The sequence below is a fragment of the Mirounga angustirostris genome, unplaced genomic scaffold (assembly GCF_029215605.1).
Source record: "Mirounga angustirostris isolate CCGP_5_RB_7025 unplaced genomic scaffold, mMirAng1.0.hap1 SCAF_17, whole genome shotgun sequence".
In the NCBI taxonomy this organism is placed as follows: domain Eukaryota; kingdom Metazoa; phylum Chordata; class Mammalia; order Carnivora; family Phocidae; genus Mirounga; species Mirounga angustirostris.
Genome location: NW_026991725.1, coordinates 3,636,659 through 3,663,852, shown reverse-complemented (window position 1 = coordinate 3,663,852; position 27,194 = coordinate 3,636,659). Strand labels below are relative to the sequence as shown.

Below are 27,194 nucleotides of genomic sequence, written 5' to 3'. Positions count from 1 at the left end.
TTTTCTCCTTCTCCCTCTGCCCCTCTCCCCACTTGTGCTTTCTCTCTCTCAAATAAAATCTTTAAAAATAAATAAATAAAAATTTCTCTTCCTATTTACTGGATGTATAATTAAGGAAAGTGGTAGAACCTTTTTCTCTGGACATCTTTTTAAAAATATGATTCACTCTCATCTGGCATAAAGGATGATGTGAAGATATTAAAAAGAAGATGGAGGAGAATGGAGTTATCAGTAGGTGAATTACAGATGGTCTTGTCAGAGAACATGTCAAAATGATTTTTAAACCGACTCTCTAACACTGCCTGGGCTCACAGTGTCCCTTAGCTCCTGGGACACACCATTGCTGCTCTCCCAAGTACAGGGTAGGCGTGTTGTATCCCTTAACAACTGATACAGTGCCTCTGACACAGAGTAAGGAGTCAACACGTGTGCTTTCCATGTAATACCGAGAACTGTTCAGGAGTGACGTTGATCTCTAGGTCAATATAGGTGACAATTTATGTTTGGGACTTTATTTCATTTCATGCCAAGGATGAAGTAACATTGTGAAAATAAAGTATTATGTGTGAAAGAAAGAAAAAATTGACTCTCTAGCCCCTGGAGGTAAAAGGCTCCTGGGTTATCCTGAGATGCCTTGGGTCCTATTATGAAATTCGCATAGTTTTGAAGAATTTGTGGTTTCTAGAGTCTCTTTTTTAATTATTATTATTATAAGTCAAGCAGAGAAAGACAATAGTCATATGGTTTCCCTCATATGTGGAACATGAGGAATCGTGTGGAGGACCACAGAGGAAGGGAGGGAAAACTGAATGGGAGGAAATCCTGGAGTCTCTTGACAATAAGACGACAGATGGGTTCTAAGGACTTCCTATCCCTTCTCTGTGGAACAGGCTCTCTTTAGGTCTAGGAGAAGACTGTGTAATCTAGCATGTTGCAGACCTTGGAACGGAGCACAACCTGTACTACTGATCTGATGACAGAAGCCACATAACGATCCAGACATTCATATTGTGTCATATCAGGGCAGCTCCTACCCATCTGCCCAAGGTTGACACTGGTTCTTGGCTTGTAAATATTTTCCCTCATCTCAAACTTCACCTTATTCTTCTGACTCTGTTCTCTGACAGTACATATCACAGATTTCCCTGGATGATTATCAGGAAACGTAATAAGTTACGTGGATCTTCTAGTAGATCTCTCCTTAAACCTTTGATTTCTTGAGATCTTTTTTGCGTAGTAGGATCTGGAACACTGCCTTTTGGGAACTGACAGGTAATTTGTCGGAAGTAGATTATCATTAATTTTATAAGTTAATCCAATTGACGCATTAATGATTTTGTTATTTTAAAACGAAAAGACAATGAAAATGTTCTGTCTCTACAGGGTGTCGCCAACGTCTTCAGCACTGCCTATCACTATGTGCACAGCAGGGAGCACATCCTGCATGTTGTGATCAGGGGCATTGGCTGGCTCTGTGATATCACATCTGACATCACCACCATTACGACGTACTTTGTTGAGCCCGGCCCAACGCGGGTAGGCAAGGTTGGGCAGTGTTAGACCTCTAACAGAGTTTCTAGATATTATTGTCTTGCTAATATTTTTTAAAAGATTTTATTTATTTATTTATTTATTTATTTATTTATTTATTTATTTATTTATTTATTTGAGAGAGAGAGAGAGAGAGGAAAAGAGGGAGAGCACAGAGGGAGAGGGAGAAGCAGACACCCCACTGAGGAGGTAGCCTGAAGTGGGACTCGATCCCAGGACCCTGAGATCATGACCTGAGCCAAAGGCAGATGCTTGATCAACTGAGCCACCCAGGTACCCGTGTCTTGCTAATATTTTAAAACCATAATTAGTTAGCTATTAGGCCAACTGGGGACATATTTCCCATAATCCCAACTCAAGAGCATTGGTTGTGAGTGGCAAAAGTCCATCTCAAACTGCCTTAGGCATAAAAGGGAATTGATTGACTCATGTGACCAAAATAAAGCAAGGACGGGAGTCAGTCTGGCTTCCAGGATGACCAGTACCAGGAATTCAGTACCATCAGGCTCTCTGGTGTTCTTTCTCTCTGCAGTCCTCATGTCTGCCTCCCTCTACACTTTGGGTTTGGTCCTTCTAGCTTAAGATAGGCTTTCTCCCCATGGCAAGCCAGATGCTTAGCAACTAAAAAAGAATCTTTCCTTCTTGTTTCAATTTGGAAAACCCAAGAGAGCTCTTTTTAGTCTATCCTGAGATATGCCCCCCAGCTGGGGGTGGGGATGGAGGAGTTTACACTAACTGGCAGCCCCCACCAGAGTCATATGGGTGAAGTGGGAAGGGATGAGGAACTGCTGTTTGGAAGGACATAATTACATCACACCAGTTAAAAAAGGCCTAGCTATAATGTAATGAGTTTTCACCAAATGTTTATTTTGCTTCTTTACACTTTTCCGCCCCCCAAGGTTTTATTTAAATTCCAGCTAGCTAACATACAGTGCAGTATTAGTTTCAGGTGTAGAATTTAGTGATGCCTCACTTATATATACAACACCTGGTGCTCATCACAAGTGCCCTCCTTACTATCCATCACCTGTTTAGCCCATTCTGCATGCTCTCCCAACCCCCAATGACCCACCTCCCCTCCAGTAACCATCAGTTTGTTCTCTATAGTTAAGAGTCTATTTCTCGGTTTGCCTCTCTTTTTTTTCACACTTAATTTTACTTATTTAATTTTCTTCAGATTCATTTATTTATTTGAGAGAGAGAGAGCACGTGTGAGGGTAAGGGGAGGGACAGAGCATTCTGAAGCAGACTCCCCGCTGAGTGCAGAGCCCGATGTGGGGCTTGATCCCAGGACCACCAGGCACCCGAGATAGAGAAATTATCCTGGATTACCCAGGTGGTCCCAATGTAACCACCGAAGTTCTTAAAAGCACAGAACCTTGTCTGGCTGTGGTCCCTGAGAGATGGGAGGTTGGAAGAAGAACCAGGGATGTCAGGGATGGGGGAAAGGACGGGCCACCTGTTGCTGGTTCTGAGATGCTCAGGGCTATGTACAAAGACTGGGGTCTCTGGGAGCTAAGGGCAGTCCCCAGCTAACAGCCACCAGGGAAACCAAGACCTCAGTCCCTTATTTCCCTGAGGACTTGAGAGGGACAAATGGTAAATGTGTGTGCCCAGTTTGTTTTCTGAAGTCATATCAGTAGGCTCTTGAAAAAGCAAATGCCAGAGATTAGTCAGTGATTGCTGCCTTCTACCTCATCACATTTCTTTTCTAAGGCAGTACAGACTTTCTGCGTGAATGAGAGGGAAGGGGGAAGAGACTATCAGGAGGAAGAAAAAAACGATACCACAAGTAATGTTTCACAGCTCATCATACATGATAAAAAGTAATTTTTTTCTACTTCAGTTTCAAAAATGCTGTTACTCTGCCCAGGATGTTCTCCCCACTTCACCCTGTGTCACCTTTAGATTCTACATGAAACAAACTACAAGGAAACTAAGGAACCTAAGGAACCTAAGTTTTTTTAATAAAACAGAAAATCATATGATTTTTTTTGACAAGAACACCACTTTTTAAAAATATAATTTCTTCCAAGAATTATTTATAAATTTCACAAAATTCCAAGAAAAATCCCAAAATGATTTTTTAAATTGACCAAATGATTTTAATTTCCATCTGGAGGAAGAATAAATGTGTGAGCATAGCTGAGAAAATGAGGGATGAGAGGAAATGTTACAGTCTTGATCTAGGGAAGAAAGGCTAAACCTACACCACAGTTCGAAACAATTCAAGCAAGGTTGCTACATTGATGACATAATAAGGTAGAACTTCCGTGCACCAAAATTATAGACAAAATAAGTTGTTTTAAATAAAGTGGGGGGAAATGGCCACATATTTAGCAAAGGGTTAATACTGTTCTACACAGATCAGTAAGATTAAAAAAAAAAAATCCAAAAGAAAAATAAGCAAAAAAAATCTACCAAAAAAAAAAAAAAATGGGGGGCTGCGCCTGGGTGGCTCTGTCGGTTGAGCATCTGCCTTCAGGTCAGGTCATGATCTCAGGGTCCTGGGATGGAGCCCCATGTTGGGCTCGGGAGGGAGTCTGCGCGGCGGGGTGTCTGCTTCTTCTCCCTCTGCCCCTCCCCACGACTCATGCTTGCTCTCTCGCTCTCTCTCTCTCAAATAAATAAGTAAAATCTTTAAAAAAAAATTTTTAAATGCATGCTCAATAAACATGGAAAAAAAATGTTCCATTCTTATAATGAAATAAATACAAAGTTAAGTAAAAGTTAACTTTTACCTACTAAATTGAAAAAGATTTTTTTAATTATAATTTGAAATGCCTTTTAGACTCTTAAGTGGAGCTAGTAAATAGGCAGTTGAATATATGAACTAGTGTTTGGGGAGAAATCCAGCCTAGCAAATAAATGGTATTTAAAACCATGAAGGGTGCCTGGGTGGCTCAGTCAGTTAAGCGTCTGCCTTCGGCTCAGGTCATGATCCCGGAGTCCTGGGATCGAGCCCCGCATCGGGCTCCTTACTCAGTGGGGAGCCTGCTTCTCCCTCTGCCTGCCACTTCCCCTGCTTGTGTGTTCTCTCTCTGTCTGTCTGACAAATAAATAAATAAAATCTTAAAAAAAAACAAAACCATGAGGCTGGGTTATACAACATTGTGAATGTGTTTCATGCCACCAAATTGTATACTTTTGAATGGTTGAAGTGATAATATTATGCTATGTGTATTTTACCATAATAACCAAAAACAAAACAAAAACCATGAGACTAGATGGAATAACCAAGGGAATGAATGAGGATAGAAAAAATCTGAGGTCCAAGCCCTGAGGTTATCTAAATGTTTGGAATCATTGTGGCTCAAAATTATATTTACTTTGACCTATTGTATGAAAAACATTTTGTATCCTGACCCCTGACAAACACACACATACACACGCACACACGCCCACTTAAAATAGAAGTTTCACAAAAGAATACCTACTTTTACTATGTGACGTTTCTTGATATTTTCTCTTCTATTTTATTTCATTCTTTTTAAAAAAATGTTTGTCAAAAGAGAAAAAAGCAAAAGAGGATAAATACAAAATAACGTGTAATGCAGAAGGTGAGAATGAATAGATGTTAGTATACCCACTTGCCAAAAGTTCATGTTAGGCCCCTTCTCTTTTACAAAAGACCCTCATTGGTCACCTGTTTTTGCTGCCTGACAGAAATCCAATGAGAATTTTTGCTTTTATGAAAAAAGGCAAAAAGTGGAAATAGTGTTCGGTGTTTGTTTTGCAGGGAGCCCCCAGAGCCGCAAGAGTGGCGCCATCAGGCTCTCCCCACCCCCCCAACTGCACTCAGCACCTCAACATCAAGCCGTCACCACTTTGAATAGCGTCCATGAGCATCTGTGCTTTATCTCAATTTATTTTCTGTATCCGTTAGCAAGATGTGTTCTAAAGCATCAGAAAAGCCTAAGAGAGGTTATTTTGGGGGTCCAGGAATGCTCAAAAATGTTTCTGTATAAATTAATAGTAATTGCTTCTTCACTTTACACTGTTTTAGCTCATGAAAGTTTTCATAGGAACGTTCCACTTTCAGATAGCAGGGAAAACCTGTATTGGAAGAGTAAGGGGGGAAAAAATAACAAGCCAGTAGCAGAAGAAAGAAAATGGGGGATAATATCATTGCAGCTCTTTTCTCTAAACAGTTTCCTAGAAATTTTTGACTAGAGTTATCTCACTACTGAATAATTAGTGAGGCACTTGCTGAATTTATAGTTCCTTGGTCCAAGTAAAATTAAATGAAAAGCTTATTATGAGGCATATTCTTTATGAAGCCCTTATTTTCTATATTATGTTTCCAGTCTTAACAGAAGTGGCCGAATTGACACAGTTTGGGGGGAAGAGGTGGAAACAGGAGAGGAATTGTTTAGTTTGAACTAAAGATTTAAACCTAGGAACATAGTCACAGTGAGATTCTAAAAAATCCTATTAGTCTAGTATATATAACACCAAATAACAAACCATGGAAGAAATAAATTAGGAAAAGCTAGATGCTCAGTTGCCAACATCAGAGAATCTTTCCAGATTCTCTGTTGAGAACATTTTTCATCTAAACAGTTTGGGTGAACACTTGAGGTCATGACAAGAGGAAGCTCCACACTATAAACCCGTTGTTCCCCAAAGCACCATTCATCATGCAGTCCCTATGGATCCTGTTATCACAGTTTCCCTTTTAATCAAAGAATTTTTTAAAGGTGGACATAAAAACCCCTTTTCAGAGGCACCTGGGTGGCTCAGTCAGTTAAGTGTCTGCCTTCGGCTCAGGTCATGATCCCGGGGTCCTGGGATCGAGTCCCACATCGGGCTCCCTGCTCAGCGGGGAGCCTTCTTCTCCCTCTGCTGCTCCCCCTGCTTGTGCTCTTTCTATCTTTGTCAAATAATAATTTTAAAAACCCCTTTTTATTCTTCCAATTGAATGTCTTTCCTACAGTTTAGTATATTTTACAGGATATGTTAATCTTACTTTCTTATAATCTCTACAAAAAAAAAAAAGTTGGTCAAGACTCATTCCAAACTCATCAAATTGTATACATCAAATATGTGCAGTTTTTTGTGTATCAGTGATACTTCAATAAAGCTGTTTTTAAAAGGCACTAAAATGGGGTGTCTGGGTGACTTAGTCACTTAAGCATGCAACTCTTGATTTCGAATCAGGTCATGATCTCAGGGTTGTGAGATGGAGCCCCTCGATAGAGGGGGGCTGCTTAAGATTCTCTCTCTCCTTCTCCTTATGCCCCCCCACTTGCACACACACTCTCTCTAAAAACAAAAAAACAAAAAAAGGGCATTAAAATATTTTCACAACCGATAGTTAGGTTATGACCTATAGTTCGAAACCTCTTAGAGGTGAGGAAGACAAAGGGGCAGCAATAAATATAAAAGTGATTCATAGGAGAACCAGGAGAGAGTGGTGTCCCAAAAGCCAAGTGAATAAAATATGTCAAGAAGGAAATTGTTCACTGAGTCAAATGCTGCTATAGTGGAAGATGATGATTAGGGTTTGATCAGTGGATTTCACAATAAGAGAGTCACTAGTAACCTTAACCAAAATAGTTTTGATGAGATGGTGTAGACAAAGACCTCATGGGAGAATATTTTTTACTGTTCTTACTTTCCTTGGACTTTTCTGTATTTTCCCAATGTTCTATAATGCATGTTTCACATCAAAAAGTAATATAAACATATAGTTTTATCACAATTATAAAAAATAAGTTTGTGCATTTAAAAGAATGTTGATAATTTGAATCTTTCCCTCGTGAATACCTCATTCTTAATGGTACTGAGTAAGTAAAATGTCCCGGTACTTCAAGCTAGAGATCTAAACTTTCCTAATTTTTTCCCTATTTTTCTGTTCCCAAAACCTTTAATGGGAAAATGAGGTCTAATCATTCCTCTCAGTGTTGAAATCTCTTCCTCTTTTCAAGGATTCAGACTATGTTTTACGCAATATGATGGTTACCGGGCACCTGGGTCTAACAGAAATCCACAAGAACCCCCCTACAATTTTCAGGAAGACATGCATCTTCAGGTATGAGATGCATCTTCATGTCTGTGTTGTTTGACTGCCAAAACACATTCCCCTTGTGCATTAGTAGCTCAATAGTAGTAGTAGAGAGACACGGCTTTTGCCTTTTATTAGTATACACCTGAATCCTATTCTAATTGGGTTTTTTTTTTAAGAAAAATTCCTGTCTGCGTGCGACAGGTTAATTCCCTTCCCCTTCAAGTCCTTTTTAAAACAGGTTTCATTGGCATTTTATATTGCACGTTTTTAAGCATGATAGTGTTTTATTTTCTATGATTTTCTTGTAAACATGGAATTCAACAAAAACCCACCAGGATTGTGAAAAAATACATCCACGTCACTTATCAGAGCTCATCATCTTAGTGTTAACCGGCCAGTGAACGTGTACTTTTTATTTAAAGAAGACAGGCTGGGCAGAGGTGGGGAGGAAGCAGAGGATATGGTCTTTAATAAGTACCCAGTAGAGAGTACTTTGAATGCCTTTCACCTGTGGGATGCAAGGACCACCCCCCAACTGTGGACAGATGTAAAACAGATCTTAATGATGGACACACACATTGCAAAAGGGACAGGCTGCTTGTTAGAGGTCAGTGCAGCTGAGTAGGCAGTAACCTCGCTCAGTCCAGGAGGCTAATTTGACATTTAAGTACATGTGTTAATTAAATTTTAGTTTGGCCTCATACCTGAATATTCATTCAGGGTTTTTTTTTTTTTAAGATTTTATTTATTTTATTTGAGAGAGAGAATGAGATAGAGAGAGCATGAGAGGGGGGAGGGTCAGAGGGAGAAGCAGACTCCCTGCCGAGCAGGGAGCCCGATGCGGGACTCGATCCCGGGACTCCAGGATCATGACCCGAGCCGAAGGCAGTCGCTTAACCAACTGAGCCACCCAGGTGCCCCTGTTCATTCAGGTTTAAGCTCTTTCCCACATAGTTATTCCTTGCACCAGTCAAGAGTTTTATGAGCGTCCTTGTAACACCCAGGCTCATAACCTTTGATTCCTCTGTGTAACTTAGAACAGGTGCCTTTTAGAGGAATTTAGTTGACCAATCAGCTTTATGGTTATGCCTAGAAAGTTTAGGGTGACACATCATTACTGTGGTTATCATTCAGACACAAAGTGTAGGCTGGGCAGTGCAGCAGGGAGGGGCGGGAACAGCAAAAAAGAAAAAAGGACATAATCTTACCTGGCATTATAGGATTGCTATTATGAACCATAAATGTGCTTTTTGAGGCTATGCAAAGCACCAACATTTCTCAAATACCTCAGAAGAATAACATCTTAATATCAATGTAGATTGGGAAGGGAGAGGGCGCCTGGGTGGCTCAGTGGGTTAAGCATCTGCCTTCGGCTCAGGTCATGATCTCAGGGTCCTGGGATTGAGCCCCACATCGGGCTCCCTGCTCAGCGGGGAGCCTGCTTCTCCCTCTGCCTCTGTGCTTTCTCTCTCTCTCAAATAAATAAAATCTTTAAAAAAGTTTAAAAGATTGGGAAGGAGGAAAGGGGGGGGAAAGGATGTGTCTATACCTCACTAGAGAGAAGCAGCTACTACATTTCTTTTTTTTTTTTTTTAAGATTTTATTTATTTATTTTGAGAGAGAGAGAATGAGAGAGAACACATGAGAGGGGATAGGGTCAGAGGGCAAAGCAGACTCCCTGCCGAGCAGGGAGCCCGATGCGGGACTCGATCCCGGGACTCCAGGATCATGACCTGAGCCGAAGGCAGTCGCTTAACCAACTGAGCCACCCAGGCGTCCCTGGCTACTACATTTCAATGAGAATCTCTGTCCCCTTGAGGAAGCAGTGCTGCTGATGCCCTACCAGGTCCCTAATATAGCTCTTGCCAGGCCGCTTCAGGTACACTGGAACTTTCTCTAGAGGAGAGTCCTTGACTGATGGGAGCCCCTCACTAGGTGTGCCTCACAGTTATGTAAACAGACACCCAAAGCATCTTAGAGCCAATGACTGATAAAAGACCTCTCCCTTGCCTCAAGGTGGGGCAAATTCTTTGGCTCAGTTTGCCTTCCAGAGCTCCCCTTGAGAGGAGACTGAGGCTAGCCTTCACATTCTTTTTTTTTTATTTTTTATCTTATTTTATTGAGAGAGAAAGCGAGCATGAGCGAGGGGAGGGGCAGAGAGAATCTCTAGCTGATTCCGCCCTGAGCGCCGGTCCTGAGGTGGGGCAGCATTTCAGGACCCTGAGATCTTGACCTGAGCTGAAATCCAGAGTTGGACGCTTAGGGACACCTGGGTGGTTTAGTCGATTAAACAATTAAGCATTAAGCGTCTGCCTTCAGCTCAAGTCATGATCCTAGGGTCGCAGGATCGAGTCTTCCATCAGGCTCCTTGCTCAGCTGGGAGCCTGCTTCTCCCTCTCCCTCTGCCTGCGGCTCGCCTGCTTGTGTGCTCTCTCCCTCTGACAAATAAATAAAATCTTAAAAAAAAAAGAGTTGGACGTTTAACCAACTGAGCCACCCAGGTGACCCTAGCCTTCACATTCTTTTTTTAATTTAATTTAAATTAAATTAAATTAATTAACATATAGTGTATTATTGGTTTCAGAGGTAGAGGTCAATGATTCATCAGTCTTATATAATACCCAGTGCTCATTACATCACGTGCCCCCCTTAATGTCCATCACCCAGTTATCCCATCCCCTCACCCCCCACCCCTCCAGCAACCCTCAGTTTGTTTGCTATGATTAAGAGTCTCTTATGGTTTGTCTCCCTCTCTGATTTCGTCTTGTTTTATTTTCCCCCTCCCTTCCCCTATGCTCCTCTGTTTTGTTTCTTAAATTCCACATATGAGTGAGATCATATGATAATTGTCTTTCTCTGACTGACTTATTTCGCTCAGGATCATACCCTCCAGTTCCAACCACATCCTGGCAAATTAGCCTTCATGTCCTTAATTAGCCTCTCCTTGCCTATTGTACTTTCCTCAGACCTTTACAGGTTTCTCCAGAAAGCACTCCCTCAATCAATCCTCTGCATAAGCATGCCGGGCTCTGGCTCCACTTCTAGGGAACCTGACCTAATAAACTCCTCATTCCTTCTGCCATTCAACCCCCACTTACTGGACAGGATGTAAACAAAACCCAAATACCTTCAGATGAGTATACGTCTAGCAAAGACAGCAGAGCAGAGCCGCGTGATGGAGAGTGACTTCAGGCTGCTTGGTCAGAGGAGGCTTCTCCATCTGACGAGCCAGCTGAGAGGGACAGAGCTGTGTGCGATCCCAGCAGATAAAATCAGGGCTGGTTGGGGGGGGTGGGGGCGCAGTGGGCACAAAAGAGAGCAACTCGGTACATTTGGCTGGAGTGTTATGAGCAGGCTGATGTTGTATGATCTTAGGCTTGTTTGGTTTGGGTTTCAGAGACTTCCTCTTCAAGTGTACAGACAGTTCGGAGGTTGTTCTGGCCTCTGTCTGTGGAGAAAACCACATCATAATTCCACTCCGTGAGAGAACAGGAAAAGCCCTGGGAATTCTTGATTTTAACATTGGCAGGAGTAAAATGTTACTGTATCGAGAATTTAAAGATCTACAGAAAATGATGAAGGTGGTCCAAGCTGCCTGCTACGAAATACTGGGCGAATTATCTGGAGAAATAAAGAAAAACTATGTCCTAGGTATTGTGAATGGGGAAACAATCTGAATTCCTGGGTTTAATACATGTGGAGGGAATCACAGAGTGCAATACATTTCCTAAAAGGAATAGTTACAATATTTCTTTCTACGTGAAAGAATTCTTGGGCTGCATGCAGCCTTGGGCTGATGAGTATGGTCTATAAATTAGAGCAAAGGGTATGAAAGCTCATTTTCTTGGCTGGAATCATATGGTTTCGAACTGGAAGGACTCAGAAAGGCAAAGTAGAACTAGCATTTATTAAATGCCCCATCATGGAGCAAGCACTTTACATATGTAATTTCCATTAGTCCTTACCAATAACTCTCAGGTGAATGGTGATAACTCATTTTACAGGAGAGGAAAGTAAAGTTCAGAGAAACAAAACAACTTGCACCAAATCACACAGTTAATAAGTGGGGAAGCCTGGATTCGCACCCCACTTTGGGTGCTCTGCCCACTATCTTACACAGTATTAATTCGATGGAACATTCTGTTTTACAGATAAGCTAACGCCCACCCATCAGAGTAACAGTCCGTTTGCAAGCTAGTGGCAGACCCAAGACTAGACCCTAGGGCTTGTGATTCCACACCCACTAGGCTACTCTTAGCACAGAACCAGTTTGGGCCTCAGGGAGGAAGGAAGGAAGCATGGAAACCTCTGGCTACCTAGAATGGAGTAAATAGAGTAATGTTGTGTGGGATTAATCTGAGAGGTTTCTTGCCATTAGATAGGGTGGGCTAAGTAGAAAAAAGAAGAAAATGCATGTCTTCTGGTCTTTTGAGCATCCACTCTGTACTTATCCACTAAACGCTTTTACATATATCATCTCATTTAATTCCCACAGGCCACCAGGGAAATAGGGATCAACCCCATGCTCACAGACAGGAAAAGGGGGTTCAGAGAGACAAAACTAATAAGGGGGAGAGTAAGCATTCAAACTAAGGTCCAACCACCAAACCTGAGTTTTTACCTTTCCTCAAAGCCTCTTCCTGTGAGCTTCACCAGGTGTAATTCCATTTCTGTGTTTTGATTTCATCACTAGAGAAACTAAGATTGTTTAGAACCATAGGATATGGTCTTCTTTTTCCTGGAAAAAAGAAGTTTACTGTATTATGCTCAGAGTGCTATGAAAAACTACTGTATGTACTAAACAACAGTGTGAGGTGTCACTCTGTTGTTTCAGAGATTGAAAATGTAGGAGAAGTCCAGCGGGCAGGAGTTCTCTTTTTCCGAATTATGCTGCAAGAACTGCAAGAAAGCCTCCGGCTGCTTACCGCCCTAGACTTCGTATCACTGTTGCTCTATGATTATAATCTTCCACCAGAGTTCACATCTCCGTCAGATAGCAAGTCCCAGGAGCTGGAAGCCAACACAAAGCTCGTACATGACATCCTGATAGGGGTGATCTTGTTCATTCATCCAGAGTTGGAATTATCAGGTGACTTCAGAAACTGGGAAAAGTGTAAACTGGTAAGTTGTTTTGTTTTGTTTTTAAGTAGTCTTTTTATCGAAGAATAACCCACACAAGTTTAGGTATACCAATCATGATCGCACAAATCCTAAATGTACAAATGCAAGAATTTGTATGATATGAACATTTGTAACCAGCATCTACATCAAGAAACAACATCAGCGGCATCCCAAAAGCCTTCCTTTGTACCCTCTCCCCTCACCCGCCTCACACACACACACATGCACACGCACACACACACACACTCACCCCAGAGTGACCAGACCAGAATCCTGACTTCTAACACCATAGACTGGTTTTGCCTGTTTTAAAATTTACATACATGGAATTCTGTAAACTGGTGAATTGGGGGTGCTCTCTTTCTACTTGCTGGTGCTCCCATAACTTTTGTTCTTTCGTTCACAGTATGTTAAGAGTTACTTAGTCGAGAATATTTGTGAATTTGATCCGACTGCTAAGAATGTGAAAGTTAATTTACAGCTCATTGGCGAACATATCAGAGGTAAATTTACACTTAATTGTGGTCTAAATCTAACAGCAATAAAACATAGTTGCAATTCAGATATTCAGATATTTTTATTACAATAAAGTAAGTGGCTTATAAACTCAATTTTTAGGAAAAACAGTTCTGATTGTAGTCCTCTTAAAGGGAGGGACACTTTGTCTATAATTGACTGTTCATGCCACACATTTGAGAATTCCGAATCACATTCATCTCCCACTTATTGAATACATGTGCATTATTTATTTAAAAAAAAAAGTGAGTAGGGGCTGCAGTGCGGATAGGAAACAAGTACATTAAAGAAAAAAGACTATTACTATCTTTGGGTTTCAATGAACAGATCATGAGTCTTTGTAGACTACTAACAGACTTTTTTGGAGAAGGACAATCAGCAGGAATCAAGAGTAGGGAGGCTCCCAGGCTGGAGAAGGTGATGAGCTCTTTGGCCACAGAGAACTGGCCACATATAAGAGTAAAATCCAGGGGCGCCTGGGTGGCTCAGTCAGTTAAGCATCTGCCTTCGGCTCAGGTCATGATCCCAGGGTCCTGGGATCAAGCCCTGCATCGGGCTCCCTGCTCAGCGAGGAGTCTGCTTCTCCCTCTCCCTCAGTGCTCTCACTCTCTCTCAAGTAAATAAATAAAATATTTTTTTTAAAAAAAAGAGTAAATGTCCAGAGTGAAATAGGTGAAGGATTTAGAGAACACTTATGATGAGCATTGAGTAATATATAGAATTGTGGAATCATTATACTGTGCACCTGAAACTAATATAATACTGTATGTTAACCATACTGGAGTTAAAAATTTTTTAAAGAGTAAATATACCTATACAAGCGTACATTCCTCCACGGGTGTGTGTTATCTCACCAAAGACCTCAGGCCGTTTGTGTGAATGAACCGATAAGGAATAAATTTAAAATTTGTTTCTTTTTTTGTTTCTTAAGAAGAACTAATCAGTTGGGAAAATGGCTCTATAGAAATTGTTCACTAAACCTGTCCCTATCCTCCCCTTCCCCCCTTTCCTGCTGTCTGTGGAGACTCTGGACCAAGTCAGAAGTGTTTCTAGACTTCTGGGATACACATATGAGGCCAAGAGACTCTGAACCAGAGAGACTCGGAGGAGAAGAGGAAGGGAAAGGCAACCCAGTTGAAGACATCACACTCCTCGGGTGGCTGTGGCAGGGGAAGGAGGTAGCAGTGAGCCAGGGCAGATGGATAAGGGAGGGAGATCTTCTGGCCTGGGAAGGCAAGATACTCTTAGAAGTTTGGGAGTGCTGGGGAAGAGGAGAGAAGATGACGTCCAAAGAAAAGTTAACATGAGTTCTTGAGGACCATGAGTGAAGTGAATAAAGACTAGAATTTCTATTTGGAATGGCTTCTACTGTAGCCTCAGGACTCTGGGCTGATTCGCGGGAGCCTCTGAATTCACAGATGTCACACAGATCGCTTCTTTTAAGGTGCTACTCAAGGGAAACAGTAATAACAGTCACAACAAAAACTAACACTTGTTTGCTGGATCTGTGTCTCTACTCGTTCCATACTCGTTTGCTCACTCTTCACTGAAGACTTAAAATCCAGAAGAAATATTCTCTGTGTCAGTGCCTTTAAAGTAGATTCAATCCCCGCCATGGGCCCCAGCACACCCTTCCCCTCCACGTGGGACCCGTTCGTCTAACTGATGTTTTCCCTGAGCTCCTGCTCCACTTGGGTCGCCCCCAACCTGCCAGCCCCTTGGCCAAGAGCCAGACCCTGCTGCCGGGGTCACTCATGTCCTCTCAGACTGATATTTCCCCTACTTGGGCAAGGACGCAGGCACTCACCACTGAACAATCTAGTCCTTCTGTCAGATGGGAGCTGGGGATGAGGAGCAAGCCCTTCCACTCTCCATCTTGCAGGTGTGTTCAGGATTTGGCTCTCGCCCTTAATCAGCTCATCCCCAGACAAAGATATATACTGTGACGTTGTCCCAAGGCAGGTTCCACCTCCGACTTGCCTGTGTCAGAACTACCTCCCATTACTCATTTTAACTCCTTTGTTTGAGAAAACATGCAAATTTCTGCCTCCTTTGCCTGACCGCACTTTAAATTGTGCTAGCCAATTTCTGAGCAGCCTTGATCGTCAACGCTCCCACCACTTTCTCTTCTCCAACAGTGTCCTCAGGTGGCAGGAAATCCAATTGCAGTTAATGGAGTTGGATTCAGCCGCAACTCAATAGCCTATCACCACCGCCAAAGCTCGAGCGTTATCATAGTCTCTGTGGCAATCAAGAAAGTTCATGGGCCACCAGATACCAACCCTCTCTCCTTCAGATGCAATTGTATCAGGAAATTCTAAGCTCTCCATTTGGGGAAGGGAAGGGGACCTCATTGGGACCCCTTTCTGTTTGTGCTGGAAAAAGAGGAGCCTTCTGGAAGGGCAATTTGTTGCTCAAAATGTATCTGAGCCGGGGCACCTGGATGGCTCAGTCGTTAAGCATCTGCCTTCGGCTCAGGTCATGATCCCAGGGTCCTGGGATTGAGCCCCGCATCGGGCTCCCTGCTCAGCGGGAAGCCTGCTTCTCACTCTCCCACTCCCTCTGCTTGTGTTCCCTCTCTCGCTGTCTGTCAGATAAAAAAATAAAATCTTAAAAAAAAAAAAAAGTATCTGAGCCTTCCAGCAGTGTTAACTAAGACCCCACTCAGTAGCTCTACCCAGCATGAAATACCACCAACATTATCTGTCCCTTCTGCACATCTTGGGGAGGGACTGTTAACATAGCTCCTAACCCACCAAGCCTTCCAAACTAACAATTTTGCCAAGAAGATAAAATCGGGGCTGGTGATGTGCCCATACTTTCTTAGGACTTCTGTTGCCAACTTTCACCCTACTCATCCTAGTTCTAGAAAAGAATATATATTTTTTAATGTTTAGAAAACCTTACACCTTTACTTATTATTTTTTAATTTTTGGTCCTAGATTTATTGAGATATAATGACATATAACCATGGTATTAGTTTAAGGTGTACAACATAATGATTTGATATATGTATATACTGAGAAATGGTCATCACAATAGGTTTAGTTAACATCCATCCCTTCACATAGTTACAAGATTTGTTTCTTGTGATGAGAACTTTTAAGATCTACTCTCTTAGCAACTTTCAAATAAACAGTATAGTATTGTTAACTACAATCACAAGGCTGTACATTACATTCCCAGAATTTATTTATCTTATAACTGGAAGTCTGTACCTTTTGACCACCCTCACACATTTCCCCCAACCCCTAACCCCTACTTCTGGTAACCACCAATCTGCTCTCTGTTTCTATGAGTTCAGTTCTTTCAGATTCCACAGACAAGTGAGATCATATAGCACTTGGCTTTCTCTCTGTGACTTATTTCACTTAGCATAATGATTTCAAGGTCCATCCTTGTTGTTGCAAACGACAGGATTACCTTCTTTTTATGGCTGAATAATATTCCACTGTATATACGTACACCATGTTTTCTTCATCCATCCATCGATGGACACTTTGGTTGTTTACATGTCTTGGCTATTGTAAGTAACTGCAATAACATGGGAGTGCAGATTCCCTTTGAGGATGTGATTTCATTTCCTTTGAATCTATATCCTAAAGTGGATTTGCCAGATCCTATGGTGGTTCTATTTTTTTTTTTTTTTTAAAGATTTTGTTCATTTATTTGACAGATAGAGAGAACAAGTAGGCAGAGAGGCAGGCAGAGGGAGAGGGAGAAGCAGGCTCCCTGCCGAGCAGGGAGCCCGATGCGGGGCTCGATCCCAGGACCCTGGGATCATGACCTGAGCCGAAGGCAGCCGCTTAACCGACTGAGCCACCCAGGCGCCCCGGTGGTTCTATTTTTAATATTTTGAGGAACCTACATGGCTTCTTATAGTGGCTCTACCAATTTACATTCCCACCAACAGTGTACAAAGGTTCTGTTTTCTCCACACCTTCATCAATACTTGTTTTTTGTCTTTTAGATCATAGGTTTTGGTTTGCATTTCTAGAAAGGGTGTTTTATATTCTGGTGGAATTCCAGGCAGCAGAATCCCACCTTTAGATTGAGGCAGTCATCTATGGAGGAGCGTTGGGCAGCTTTGTTCAGCAGGCTTGCCTTCCCAAGGCTGTGCCATTGCACTGACATACTTTCCTGTGGGGATCCCAGTGACTCCAGTGACCCGGACAACTGTGCATGCAGTAGGGCATCAAAAGCACTCCCAGGAGCTGGCCTCTTCTACCCGAAGACCCATGACCTGACCACCTTCTCAAGGAGCTAGTCTCCCCCCTCCATTTGGGACCTCTGCTGCCAACCTCGCCTGCCCTTTCTGTAGGGTGTCTCGTACCTGTCCCATGTTCCCCTCCCAGGGGGTTTGGACAGATGCTGTCTACTAGGAAATGTTCTCAGACCTAGAAGCGAGAAGAATGCTGTCTCTCATTTCAAGTGTGACCAGAATCACTTTGCTCTCTAGAGCCTGTATTTCTGGCCATACTTCTTCCCCATGCCTAAATCCAAGGATCTCTTAAGTCCACAGGCACTGGTCTCTGCAGGAGTCCCCAGACCCTCCACTTCCCCTACAAGAGCCCTAGAGCTCCTCCTAAGCCAAAGTAGCCAGAACCTCAGTGCCATTACCATCTGTAAAGAAATTCACCAGCTTCCTCAAAAACAAAAACAAAAAACAAAACAAAACACCACCATGATCCTCCAAAGAGGGCAATGGAGGGAGATACCCCACCGTCAGAGGGAAGGACTGCCAGACTCATAACCCTAATTAACTCTGTCTTCAAAATTCTCCTTCCCCAGGTGATCTTTTCCTAAGTGCTATCACCATCACCATGGTGGCTCTAGCAAGTGCTATTCTCTATCTCTCTCCATTACAAGAGTGGGACAAGAGTCTCCTTCATTCCGCACAGCACAGCTGAAGATGAGACAGGAATGTTCCACAAGATTCTCTCACTTTCCAGAAATAATATGAATACAGAGCTGAATTGAATCTGCAACTGTGAGGATGTGCCTGGTTCTTTTAAATTTTTTTTAAGATTTTATTTATTTGTCAGAGAGAGAGAGAGAGCACAAGCAGGGGGAGTGGCAGGCAGAGGGAGAGGGAGAAGCAGGCTCCCCGCTGAGCAGGGAGCCCGATGTGGGACTCAATCCCAGGACCCTGAGATCATGGCCTGAGCCGAAGGCAGCCACTTAACTGACTGAGCCGGTCAGGCGCCCCGTGCCTGGTTCTTTTAAAGGAGTCAGAGTGAAATGGGTAACAAGATACCAAGAGCATTGTTTTGTCCTATTAATTTGGACCCTCTATAGACTATCATTGGTTTGGATTTGCAGTTCTCCAACACCTTCTTAGACCTAGTTTCTTGGATGGTGATTCCTTCTGGGCTTTGTTGTTTTCCTACCTGTAGGAAGAAACCTGCAATCACAGTAGACCTGGGTTTATTTAACAGGGAGCCTGGAGTGTGCCATTTATGAAGTGCTCACAGATGTCAGGTTCTAGAGGAAGAAACACCCATTCAGTTTCAGAAAAGATTCCTTTTGTCCTGGAAAAAACCTCTTAAAGGGCCCTGTTAGTGAAGATATTGGACAAGTATTCATTCACACACTGTTTGGGAAACTATTTTAGGCTTCAGTAAAGACTTGGGGCCTGGATGCTTGATTCATTTCCCATGCATGCAGACTGCTTCCATCTCCAGTCCCAGTCCCCCAGGGAGAAAGAAGAAAGAAAAAAAAAATCAAATAATCAATTCTCTTTTTGCTCCTTACCACTCCTTTTGATTTTAAATTTTGAAGTTTTCCAACAGTAGTTACTGAATTTAGAGAAACAACATGGTTTTATTTGTCTAGATACCATCACTGATGCTTTAATATCTGATAAAGTCTGCTAAAAATCAGTTTAATGAGAACATTTTTTCTATTTAAGGCAAACATAATTTTCAAGATTTCCTTAACACATTTTTTTTCATTTTAGTGGACGTTAAATAATCTTTTATCACGAAGGATTATAAAAATTATATTTTTATTAAAGTATTTTAAAAGGTCAAAAAGAACTAAAAGCCTATTAACAGAAGAGTCACTAACCCATCCTCTTCTCTCTTCTCACTGTCCCCAGTCCCCCTTACCAGAAGCAATTCTTTTTGACTCTTTTGACTGTTTCTTCTGACATTGGCATGTTTCTGTATTTCTAATATTATACAATATTGCTATCTTTTCATTCATCAGTTTTCAACCTTATCAATTATTTCCTATTACAGATGAAAGTTTAGTTCTATTATACCACCATTCTCTTATCCTAACCTCCCAATGTAACTATATTACCATTTGGGGTTAAATCAAAATGCAGTGTTCACATGATTTTGCCTATGCAAATATTATCTATAGCTGAACACTGCAACATATTTGGATTGCTCCTTTTTCACTTTTTGTTTTTCCTGAAGTAAATAATTAGCTTTATTTTTTTAATTGCTGAATTTTCTTGGTATTTCTTCATAATTCCCACCCTATCCATTTGTCTTTCCATATAATTTCCCAAAAGAGACATTTGGGGGAAAGTTTTATCAGGTAACTTTTTTAGTTCCATTTTTTTTTTTTCTTCAAGATATCTGTTCTAGAAATCTTGATTCTCTTTCTATCTAGGGTCTTCCCCCACCCCAGACCTGCTACTCAGTTGCTTTCCTGAAATTCATTCTGTTGCTATCATAGGAATTTACTTTGCCTTGTTCTGAGGTAGCAGATCTCCAGTAGTTTTCTGAGGAAGAGTGGGTGGATGGTAAATTTTTTGAGACCTTTCATGTCTGAAAATGTTTTTATTCAGCCCTCATATTTGATTTGGTTTGCCAGAGAACATAATCTTGAAGACAATGCCTCATTGTCTTCTTCGAGAAATTGAGATTATAATTCACATACCACAAATTTCACCCATTTATAGTGTACCATTCAGTAGTTATTAGTATATTCACAAGGCTTTGCAACTATCACCGCTATCTAATTTTAGAATATTTTCATTGCTCCATGGGGTGCCTGGGTGGCTCAGTCGTTTAGCATCTGCCCTCGGCTCAGGTGATGATCCCAGGGTCCTGGAATGGAGCCCCGCATCGGGGCGGGGGGGGGGCCTGTTTCTCCCTCTCCCACTCCCCCTGCTTGTGTTCCCTCTCTCGCTGTCTCTCTCTTTGTCAAATAAATAAATAAAAATCTTAAAAAATTTTTTTTCATTGCTCCAAAAAAAGAAACCCAGCAGCACCCATTAGCAATTACTGGCTCTAGCCCCTCTCTACCGCAGCCCCTGGCAACCACTAATCTACTTTTTGTCTCTAAGATTTGCCTTTTCTAGGTAGACATTGCATATAAATGGAGTCATACAACAGGTTACCTTTTGTATCTGGATTATTTCATTTAGCAAAATGTTTGACGGTTCATCTTTGTTCTATGTATCAGTACTTTATTCCTTTTTTACGGCTGAATATTCTATTATATGGAGATACCAAATTTTACTTATCCATTTATCAGTTGATGGACATGTGGGTGGTTCCTACTTTTTGGCTATTGTGTATATAATGCTGCTATGAACATTTGTTTACAAGTTTTTGTGGAAGCATGTGCTTTTAGTTCTCTTGGGTATATAATGAGTGGAATTGCTGAGTCATACGGAAACTCTCTGTTTAACTTCTTGTGGAACTAGCTCCATTGTCTGAAGAAATTTGGAAACTTCCAAGATTGCTGTTGAGACGTCTAAAGCCTTTCTGAAACCTGATTCTGTGCATGTGACTTCTTCGTTTTTGTTTTGTTTTGTTTCTTTCCAGAAGCTGGAGAATCACCACCTTCCACTCCAAGACTAAAATTTCATAATGCTATGCCTTGATATGGGGCTGTTTTCATCCATTGATCTGAGCATTCACTGGGCCTTTTCTCTTGTGACACTCAGGTCCTTAAGTTCTGTGTGATTTCTCCCATGGCATCACCGTTGTGACCGCAGGCTGTGCCCTCTGGGCACTGCACAAAGGTGCCCTGCTGAGGAGGTGGGTGGGGGCTGAAATCTAACCAGGATTCCATTCACTCAACTGTGCGCCTTAGCTTAAGGCTATGTCTGCTCAGAGGAGGGGCATCCTTTTCTTTCCACATCTTTTTCTGTTTACCAAGCTGCACTCACAGAGTGCATTCATCCATGCTAGGTGTCTTTTTCTCATTTACATAAAGGTGACCTAGAAGTTGACCTAGAAGACCTGCCCTCCCTTTTCTGTGTTCCTTCTTTGGAACTCCTATTATTCAGACATTGGATCTCCTAGATGAAGTCTCTCAAATCCCTATATTTTCTCTCCTATTTTCCATCTTTTTGTCTCTTTGTTTCACTTTGAGACATTCTGTCAACCTTATCTTCTAATCCTATTGAATTCTTGTTTCTGCATGTTTTAATGTCTAAGAGCCTTGGTTCTCTAAATATTTGCTTTGTGCAACATCTTGTTCACATTTCATGAATGCAACGCCTTCTCTCTCTGAGGGTATTAACAATAATTCTTTTTGGAAGTTTTCTTTTCCCTGTTTTTTCTCCTTTCTTTCTGTTTTAGTGTTTTGGTCTCTGCATCTCATCTCTACGTCACACCGCCGGACAACTTCCTATCTCCAACACTAGAAGTTTGTTTCTCAGAGAGGGTAACATAGAAAGTCTCTGGGCTGGGGGACATCAGACACAGTCGAGACAGTACCAGAGTGAAAATGGGGAGAGCATGAATGTGTTTACTGAATATAGAGACTTCTGTAAGCTTTCCCCACAAGGCTCCAGACAAAAAGGAGAAAACAGAAGGAGCAAACAACTGATGCCTGTACATTTGGGGTATAAGAAAAATATCATAGGTGGGCGCCTGGGTGGCTCAGTTGGTTAAGTGACTGCCTTCTGCTCAGGTCATGATCCTGGAGTCCCGGGATTGAGTCCCACATCGGGCTCCCTGCTCAGCGGGGAGTCTGCTTCTCCCTCTGAGCCTCCCCCATCTCATGTGCTCTCTCTCATTCTCTCTCTTTCAAATAAATAAAAAAATCTTAAAAAAAAAAAGAAAAATATCATAGGACTTCTATTTGTAATTATTTTATCCCACCATTGCCTAATTTCTATTTTTTGTTTTTAAATATTTTAAAATGAATAACATAAATAAACATATATCGGGGCTCGTGCTCAAACTGTTGTTACTGATGGAGGCACATAATCAAAAGAGTTCAGACACCACGGCATTAAATTATGAATTTTTGTAAAGTAAACTGCATTGATTTCAATTCTCCACATTTGATTTATAGCTGTATCATGAAAACAAGCCAATACAATGTGCTATATCGTACAGAAATTTTGCATACAACAAAAATGAAACTAATATACCTGCAAGAACTCAATGTTCCACCTGGAACAAAATTCTACCCAACTTTGGATAATTCAAGAAAACATGTGCTTTTACCTCCCCACTTACCACCGAGTTCTTCCTGATAAGCTGGAAGCAGCACTCTACAGTACATTTTAGACCACATTAAATTAACAATGACATATTAAGTGCCCTACTGCCATGGCAAATATGAGTTTTCTGACCTATATAAAAACTGAAATATGCACACATGTGCTCTTTTAAGTATACAATGTGGCATGGACATTCAGCTCATTGCATGTGGCAGTAATGTTAAGAGGTGGCATAGGGTATATAAAGCAATAGAAATAAAGGAACTAAAACTAAGAACTAACGATAAGGAGAGGAACATTCAAGAAATACTGCTGATCTTGAGTTATTAGTTGAAAGGAGCAGTTAACACTTTAACTTTGGAACTTGATGCTTAAGTACGTCATGATTTTTTGCTTTACCCATCTTTCTAATTGTAATTCCCCAAAGGATTTAACTAATCTAGTGTTAAAGCAGTGATCCATAATGGGAGTTTGAATTAGAAATACCCTAGAACATCCCAATGTCTTCAGCAAAATCAATTCCTTATGGAAGTTTGATTAAACTAGAACCTACAAAAATACCATAAAATGTTTCTGAGTTAATAGGTTCATAAACGGATTCGAAGGTTGAACCAGCAATTCTTTTAGCTCAGATGTCTTCAAATAATTTAGTATAACCTTCACCAAGGCAAAGCAAAAAAATATAATTTCTTATGGTTAGAAAAGAAACAAAAGTAGTATATCTGCTTGAAAGAATTACCACCCCTGTGCAATCTGACGCTGTCGTCTGCCAAGCTGCAAAATCTGGCATCTCTCCACCACAAGAGGGCAGTAGCGCTCAACCGTCGTTGATGGAAACCCAACAGAGCCAAGGAGGCTTCATTAGAGAAATCGTTGCAGCCAGTTGTTAACACATCAATCTCTCATTGGAAAAAGCAGGCAAACAGGAACCACAGCCCAGATAGGCCCAGAACTTCTGTCCCCGGTAACAAAAAGACAGGAAATAAGCAAAAGGGGCTTGTGAAAGGGAGCGTCCTCCCTCCCCATCCTCGTGTCCTTCAATCACCGTGGAGATGGCTGACTACCATAATATTGGCTGCAGATAGGGGTCTGTTTCATTTGGATGTTCAGATAAGCACACTGTGGCAGGCATCAATGGAACACAGCTCTTAATGCAGATTTGGGGAAGGCAGGATAAAAACTGTTCGGTGCAGCAGAACTGCTATCTCAGAAAATGAATTAGGATTGGTTTTAGGAATGAAACCTGGGATAAACTTTAGATTCATGACATTGGAACATTAAGATAATCAAAGTAATCTTTGCAGCCTATAGCATTACCTTGTAAAGGTTCCAGGAAGCCAATTAATACAAAAAGGGATCAATTATAACAAATGCACCTCAATATTTTAAGTATGTGTGTTCATTGGTCTAGTATTACCCATAACTTGAGATGAATCAGGTATTTTTAATGTGCTCTCATGACCAGCATCTGTTTTTGTTTTTATTCATAACTGTCATTTATGTTCCTGAGCTATTACCTGAAGACTTTTAATATTTGAGAAACCTAACTTAATTATTCCATAATTTAATGTTTCAACATTTATTAAACAATCACAACTGAGAGAAAAGATGGTGCTTCCGTGTGTATTAAAAGAGAAAATTTTAGAAAATTGTACCTCCACGTTTTAAAGTCACCCTCAAATAAAAATTGAGACTTTTGAATATTTCCCACTTTTTATGTGCCTTTCATATCTCATATTGTACCTTTTGTTGTAGTCAAAACTTCAAAACCATAGAAAGGCTAAATCTAATTCAGGGAATCTTGTTCCTTCATAGAAAGAAGGGATAGAATACAGGGAAATAAAATACGTTCTGTCATCCTAATAGATACCCATGAGGGACATAATTGTCATTGTTGTTAATGAGCCATTGGACAGAAGATGATATTTAAAAACTCTTATTCAAGTATAAGTATCATTTAATGGTTTATTCAACTCAAATTAGCAAACATTATTGAGTTAGGCACTGTGGTAGCAGGATAAACAAAAATGAATAAAACATCGAGCTGAGGGTGAGAGTCACCTAAAAGCAGGAAGGTAATTAATATTTTTTAGCAACTACTATGTAACAGATTGTTGCATATCTTTTCTCATTAATCCTCATAACAATTCTGAGGCATCATCCCTGTTTATGGAAGACGAAACAGGCTAACAGCAGTTAAGTGGACTGCTCAAAGTCACAGAACTAGTTGATGTAGAGCCAAGATTGGAACCCAGATCTGTTCAACTTTTAAAGCATGTTCTCTTTTCACTGGACCATTCTACCTGAATATTAGTGATTGACTCCTGGGGAACAGTAACTTTTATAAACGGCAGTTTAATAGTTTACAATTTAACAAATGAAACATAATGGTATGTAGTCATTACATATTTTAAAATAAAATTTAATTAGGAAATATTTTAAACATAGAAGTTAGAGGGGCGCCCGGCTGGCTCAGTTCAAAGAGCTTGAGGGCTTGAGTCTGAGCCCCACGTTGGGTGTAAAGTTTACTTAAAAAAAAAAAAAATTTAGAGACTAACACCTGTGTAGTCGTTACAGAGCCATATGCTATATTTAATCTTAACATTATGTATGAGTCAGACACTTTTAAAGAAATAAAACATTATAGAAACAGTTGAGACTTTCTACCTCTCCTTGATCCCACTCTCCTTTCTTTCTCTCTAGAGAGAACGCTATTATGAATTTGATGTTTATCAGTTTTATGCATGATTTCTTACTTTGACTACATGCTTATAATCCATAAACAATATAACATTATTTTGCAGGGTTTTAAATTGTGTTTTAGTTGTATCCAAACGAACATTTTTTAAAAAGATTTTATTTATTTGAGAGAGAGAGAGAATGAGCCGGGAGGAGGGACAGAGGGAGAGGGAGAAGCAGACTTCCCGCTGAGCGGGGAGCCCAATTCCATCAGGGACTAAGCCGAAGGCAGCCACTTAACCGACTGAGCCACCCAGGTGCCCCAAGAACACATTATTTTACAACTTACTTTTTGTGATGATATGTTTTTGAGATTTATCGACAACGGCCTATGTAGCTCTAGTTCTCTAACCATAAAATGCTGCATAGTATTATATGAATGTACCAAAATTTATTTATCTCTTTACTTATAATTACATAAATAAAATTCTTTGGTTTTGACTCAAAGCATATCTGACCAACTTTCCTCATAATACTGGAACTTGTATTTTAATAATAAAAGTACAAGGGGCGCCTGGGTGGCTCAGATGGTTAAGTGTCTGTCTTCGGCTCAGGTCATGATCCCAGGGTCCTGGGATTGAGTCCCGCATCGGGCTCCCTGCTCCTTGGGAGCCTGCTTCTCCCTCTGCCTCTCTCTCTCTCTCTCTTTGTCTCTCATGAATAAATAAATAAAATCTTTAAAAATAATAATAATAATAATAAAAGTACAAAACTATCCACACTTTTTTTTTTCTCGGTACAGATCATTCTCGAATCGAAGTATGGGAATTTGGTAATATTGTCATCGAATACCTCTACCAGTGGGCACACATCTGTTTAGCTCTCGTGGAGCTAAACAAAAAACCAAATAGTGCTCTCGCACCCCCGTTGCCCTCCAAGACCGACTCCTGTGTGTATGCAAAAATGCCAAAGGAAACCATGCCAGGGAAATGCTAATGAATTAGTACTGTATTTAGGATATTTTTGTCATGTTCAGTTTTGTTAACTATAAAATATTTTCAATTGGAAAGGAGTGCCACATAGACATATCCGGCTCCTAGACATTTACTTCAGCACTTTTTAAAACGAAAAACGCTACCTAAGGAGAAATTTGATCTAAAAAATATCCAGTGAAGGTAGCTGTAACCAAATGTATGTTATGGCATATACTTAAAAGTTTCCTTTTAGTTTTAACTTTGTATCTGCCATGGGACTATTGTGGTTAATTGGGTAGAGTTATTTTAATTCTTTTAAGGTACAAAGTAAAGACTGAGAATTTAAGGGGAAAATGGCAGTTTTTACATTAAAAGGGTACCAAGTAATAAAGATTTTAAATGAACTGGGAATTGTTTTTCTACTTTTTCAGAGACTTAAGTGAGCACCCCCTCTTCCCTCTCCCCATCTTCGACTCACCCTCCCCACTCACTTTAACAAGTTATTCCAATGAATAGAAATTCTTGTGGGAAAATGTCCATGACTCATGGAAAAAAGAAAACACCTTTTTTTTTTAATAACAAAAACCTCTCAAGTTCAAGAACTGCAAAAAGAATTTATATTTATTTAAAGCTTATTATTACAGCAAACTTTACTGCTCTTTTGTGAGATTTCATCTTTGCAATAAGATATCTGATGAGAGTCCATTTTTAATAAAAATTTGGGAAATTAAACTTCATTTTCTTTATTTGGTTGACAAAATGTGATGTGTTCCAAACATCTTATAATTTGAGATTGGAGACCTCTTCTTAACCTTTTCTGATAAGATGGCAGTGTTATTACCAGTCCTCATCTCCTGGATGCCCAGTTTTAACCTATAAGCCTATTTCATATTTGGAAGAGGGCTTTTCAGGGCATTTGCAA

The 27,194-nt window shown here is 40.8% G+C and overlaps 1 protein-coding gene across 1 annotated transcript in view; it reads left to right on the top strand.

The window, feature by feature from the left end:
- Window positions 1-26,983, top strand: part of EFCAB5 (EF-hand calcium binding domain 5) — a 165,088-nt gene extending 138,105 nt beyond the window's left edge. The window contains exons 18-23 of the mRNA XM_064582306.1: window positions 1,384-1,536; window positions 7,482-7,585; window positions 10,959-11,212; window positions 12,396-12,682; window positions 13,089-13,185; window positions 26,101-26,983. Of these exons, the coding sequence (XP_064438376.1) occupies window positions 1,384-1,536; window positions 7,482-7,585; window positions 10,959-11,212; window positions 12,396-12,682; window positions 13,089-13,185; window positions 26,101-26,294 (1,089 nt within the window). The 3' untranslated portion in view covers window positions 26,295-26,983. The remainder of the gene's footprint in view (window positions 1-1,383; window positions 1,537-7,481; window positions 7,586-10,958; window positions 11,213-12,395; window positions 12,683-13,088; window positions 13,186-26,100) is intronic.
- Window positions 26,984-27,194: the final 211 nt, after the last annotated feature.